The sequence below is a fragment of the Adiantum capillus-veneris genome, chromosome 28 (genome assembly GCF_014529385.1).
Source record: "Adiantum capillus-veneris isolate H3 chromosome 28, ASM1452938v2, whole genome shotgun sequence".
Lineage (NCBI taxonomy): Eukaryota > Viridiplantae > Streptophyta > Polypodiopsida > Polypodiales > Pteridaceae > Adiantum > Adiantum capillus-veneris.
In genome coordinates, this window is record NC_140958.1 from 80,451,480 (window position 1) to 80,456,596 (window position 5,117).

Below are 5,117 nucleotides of genomic sequence, written 5' to 3' on the forward strand. Positions count from 1 at the left end.
GCAATAGAAGGGGTCAATTATTTCTATTTGTTCCATTTCACATACAAAAGGGTTTTGTAAAATGAAATCTTTTTTTTTAATTTTACAAATTGAATAAAAAAAGGATGTATTTTATTGATGTATTTGTCAAACATTTATAGATCAAGATTTTTCAAAATAGTCATTGAAGGCACACGATATACACAAATTACACTTACTGACCCCCTAGAGCTTTGCCCATTCCCCTTGTGTGGGTTTTCTTTATGGTGTCGAGCTTCCCATGTTATAACCCTCATCTCTTTTCTCCATACGTCAAAGCCTACATGTGGCATGGAGATTCCATCTCAAAGCCTTCACTAAAACCCTTGTAGGCTCACTAGACCTTTGATTCCCTGTTTAACTAATCTGATATGTTTCCATTTCATGAGTTTTTGCTCTTCACCACTTGTTGTAGCATCAAAAGTTAATCAAAGTCTTTATACAAGCATAGTCACCACCCAAAATAGAAACAGCAAGAAAGAAAATTTATCATTTTAAAAAATCCATTTCACCAAAATTGTAGAGGTGAGTACATGCACAAACATATTAAAAAAGGGTTCATGACATTGTCTCATGTCCAACCTTCCACCCTTGCAAAGTTTCATTGCAAGAGATTCCATCTCTTAGGTCCCTACCTACACAATTGCCATGTTTTTGCTTGGTTTTCATCTTTTTTTTTTGAAACTCACAATTGTGAGTGGATTAAATTAGCAACCCAAAAGAATTACAATTACTAGTCATGTTCGTGTCGAGCCATGATATCTTCCAGCAAACATCAGTACATCGGCTAATAGAGGGGCCACCCCGCGACAAAGGTAAAACACTTGGCCCGCTAAGGATTAGACTCTTACCCATACAATTTTGATATTGCTATAGTCACAACTTTGTTCCACTCTTTAGAGTTCTTCCGTTTCCCAATGGCAATAATTTCTTCCTTGCTTTCTTGAATGATCTCTGTCAACCTTGCTGCTTCAATGACGCTCTTGGCGTTCCAGACGTGTTTAAAGTAACAGAACCTAACAATTTGTGTACTGATTAGAAGTGGTTGTCTCATGAACACCTTCCCACCCAGAAGAGATCGTTCTTACAAAACCCAATCTTCCATATCTTTTGAATCCACTTGCATGTCTTTCCTGCCAGGGCACAGATCCCTGGGCAATCCTTGGAAAGGTGTGGGAGGTTCTCACTTGTGCCGATCTTCATTGTGGGCATCTATCTAAACCAATGCCTCTATCACCCCACTCGGCAAGGCCCCCCAGAGTACCTTCCATACAAAGACCTTCATCCTAAGCGGCCATCGTGGGCACCAGATGTTCTTTAGAACTGACACCCATCTTGCCTCCTGCCATTTTTTGCTCAATTTCTTGTTCAGGGGGGAGAACGGATCCAACGAGACCATGAGGATGTTGTACACCTCCTTGGTGTGTAGTTTGTGGAAGTGTCTGTCTATGGGCCACCGCCATACTTTCCAATCAAACCTAGACTTGCAAGTCAGTAGGCAGCAACTGTCAAGCCGTTCTAAGACTCTATTTACCAACAATCTTTTAGTCCCATTGAGATTGAACTCGAAGGCTAGTTGGTCCGATCCTTTCCAATCACTGCTATTGTAGCCCCAAAAGTGGCCCAATCATTGGAGTCCTTTGTTGTTCATCTTTTTGGCCACCTCCCTCCAAGTAGGGTTCAACAGGTCGATTCCCACCTTAGAAAGGCAAGGGACCAGTGAGACATCGAGTTGTGGAAGTATCTAGTTACCTCTCCCCATTCCAAGGCCTCCGCTACTCTGTTGCACTTTCAAGCAAGTTCGCCAGTTAAGCCCCAAGCTTCAAGTTAGACCATCGAGACGCAAGCAACTTGCCGCGCAGATCTAGCCCTTTCCACTCCCACTGGGTTTCCATTGGCCACCTTGCAAGCACAATTTGGCATTGTCCATCATTGCCTTTGTCATAACAGCCCAAGCTTGATCTTGCTTTGTGATTGCAACCACAAACTTGGCACACTGGGCCTTCGCTTGAGTACTAAGGTTTAGAATTGCGAGACGGCTTTGCCACACCGCTCTCGCTATGTCCTCCCACCTTGGAAGCGAGCCTTTATTGTTGTTTTTCCAGAGGAATCTTTTCATTGGTTTTAAGGACTCCTTCCAATTGCATTTGGCTATCTTAAGCAACGCGCCATTAAATGCTGTATATGGGAGCATAAACAAATTGATCACTTTCAATCTGCTTGCGAAAGGGAGAAGCACATACTCCCACGTACGCAACTTGCTTTTGTGCACAAATCTAAAACTTCTTTTAGTAATGGTAAATGGTTATAACAAAGCAATTATGCTTACTTATTCAGAAATGTAGAGTGGTGATACAAGAAGATGTGATAGTTTATAGCAGAGGAAAACTTCCTTTAATGTAGGACAAGAAGGTGAAGAGGTTTAGAACACCCATTACCATAGTTCCATTAAGAAAATGCTAATGTAAGCTCTATTTATGGTAAACAATCCCCCCCCCCCCCCCTCTTTAAAGTTGAACTTAAGCTAGGTTTTTTTTGTGATAGCAAGGCCCCCTTCACGTTGAATGATGCTGCATTGCCTTACATGAAGATCCTCTCTTCACTCTAGTTGACTATACATTCCACTAAGTTTTCTATGTGGAACAAAGTATTGCATAGCATGGTGTTAAAGCTTTGGTAAGTTCTTAGAGCTGTCTAGTGCTTGAAATCGATGTTCTACACACTTGAAAAATCGACAAGTGGAGAATTTTGGAGTAAATTGATTATATATGACTATTTTCAAATCAAATTATTCCAACTTTTGCATAGTTTCTTACCTTCTAGCATAAAAACATAGTTTCTTACCTTCTAGCATAAAAACATAGAGGTAAAAATCTCAAATTTGTACCTAGAATTTTGCACACTAAACCTAGCTTTTTCCCAAAGATTAGACTACTCACACATTTACATCAATGTCAATTGCATGCTATCTTGTTACCACCACTGGATCATTGTCAACCTTGGATCATATTTTTCATCGAAAAATAGATTGTGCCATTTGGAAAAATATGGAAGCACGGGAGAGTTTTTTTTTTTTGCTAGAAAAGCGCGAGGTGAATTATATTAAGAAAGCAAAGAAGATTACAAAAGACATGGGGACAGGGTTAGTGTAAGGTCGCAAAGAGTTAAATGTACAATCTAAGTTGAACAGTCTTACAAAGATAATCCCAATCTAGGGACCTTCCAACAAGGCGTATCCACTCACTCAGGGAGGATATCAATCTCAACCTGGATGGCTTCAAGCAACTCCTTAGCCCTCTCTAGGTCCTCTTCAGCTTCTTCCAGGTCGAAGGCGATCTCATTGATCCACTCCCTCCTGCCTTCATCAAGTGTGAGCCAGTCGTAATGTTGGGCGATGCTTTCTAACATTTTTGCCTTCAGCCGGTAGATCCTGCATTCTTTTTTCGAGATCCTCTGAGCGTGAAGATGAACATCATAAAAAAATACTCTCAACGAAGAAATCTGAAAAGCTCCTTCAAACAAACAGCCATTTCGCTGCCTCCAAATCAGCCACATGAACTCGGCTCTAACATGGTTCCAAGCTAAGGTGTGGAGTTTCCTGTCGCCTAATAGAACCTGTTGCCAGGTGAGGGGGGATCCTAGAGCCTTGACAAATGGTGCCCAAATAGGGCGGTTAAAAGGACAGTGAAGAAAGAGGTGGGGAAGGTCTTCTAGTACTCTTTTGCATCTGGGGCAGAGACCGTTGCCTTTGCCTGCTTTGCGAGCTTTCTCCCCGGTCCAGATCCCTTTTGAAGAGAATGATCCACAGCAAGGCCGTCTTCCGAGGGGTGGAGGGATTGGTCCACAACTTCGCAAACTTAAAAGACCATTGCTTGGGCTGGAGGGTGACCTTCCATCTCCGGTTAATGACCTCGTGGGGAGAGGGGTTGGGAGCAAGCATGAGAGGAGGGGGGGCGGTTCAGCGCAGCTCCATTGTGCCAACACAAACCTTTGAGAGAGAAGGAGCCAAAATCCTGTAGGAGCCAGCATTGATGAGAAGGAAACTGCTCGATACGTTTCCTGAGATAGGATATTTCCCAAGGAGCGAGGGAGAATTGAATGGAGAAATCCAAGTCTGAGAGCCAGCTTTTTTGAGCCGATTCCCAGATGTGATGCCACGACGCTACGCCCTTGTTGTGGAGCGAGAGGGCCTGCCTAGTGTCATCTTTACTGATTCCTATCAAGTTCTTATTGGGCCACCAGATAGAGTCAAATGAGGTGAGAGAGAGGCTGTGTTTGGATAGCACGTTGGGCTTGATCAGCTGTTTATGTCTCTCCCATGCAAGCCAAAGAGACTTGACCAGGTCAGATCCGGCTGCTTTGACTGAATGGTCGCTGAAGAATATTGTGACAGGGGAGAGATTCCTCCATTTATTTTGGTCTTTGATGTGGAAGGCGTCGAGCTGTCGAAAGAGGAGAACAACCCATTCTGCCTGTGGATTTTGCATGGCTCTGATGATGGTTCTCATGGCCATTCGATTAGCTGTGAGAGGGAGATTCCGGATTCCAAGTCCCCCTAGCTTCTTGGGCAGACATCAGAAATCCCATCGGACTTTGGAGGTCTTCACTGTGTGGGGGTCTCCACTCCATAAGAAGTTGCGACAGATTTTGGCTACCTCATTAAGGTGAGAGTCTGAGGGCCTCCAATAGGCCAGGAAAAAGATGATGTAGGCTGTTAGGTAGTGATTGATTACCATCACCCTGCCTCTTAGTGAACCTTGAAAGCCAACCCAACGATTGAGCTTGCTTTTGAAGTTCTGGATGGCCCAATCCCATCTTTGCTTTAGAGTTACTCCAAAGCCCATAGGAATGCCTAGCAAACGGAAGATTGAGCCTTCCTCGATACTCTTACATCGTGAGTTGAGCAGCCACTGGGGGAGGGGAATTTCCCCTTGGCAGACTCCTGTCTTAGAGTGGTTAATTCTTGAACTTGAGGCAGTGCAAAAGACTTCTATGCAACTCTAGAACTCCTTAAGCGTGTTCTGCTCGTTAGCTAGAAGGGCGTTGGTATCATCTGCAAACTGAGAGAGGCATTGCTGAGAATCCCCATCCGGTAGAGT

General features: G+C 43.6%; 1 protein-coding gene across 1 annotated transcript; it reads right to left on the reverse strand.

The window, feature by feature from the left end:
* Positions 1 to 3,082: 3,082 nt before the first annotated feature.
* On the reverse strand, positions 3,083 to 4,777 carry LOC147420759 (uncharacterized). The gene has a single exon (XM_086504678.1). The coding sequence runs from the start codon at positions 4,045 to 4,047 to the stop codon at positions 3,259 to 3,261; it is 789 nt and encodes a 262-aa protein (XP_086360804.1). The 5' UTR covers positions 4,048 to 4,777; the 3' UTR covers positions 3,083 to 3,258.
* Between the last annotated feature and the right edge of the window lie 340 nt (positions 4,778 to 5,117).

What these genes read in the sequence shown, in the direction of transcription:
- LOC147420759 (XM_086504678.1), bottom strand. Translation starts at nt 4,047, where the DNA reads ATGCTGGCTCCTACAGGATTTTGGCTCCTTCTCTCTCAAAGGTTTGTG.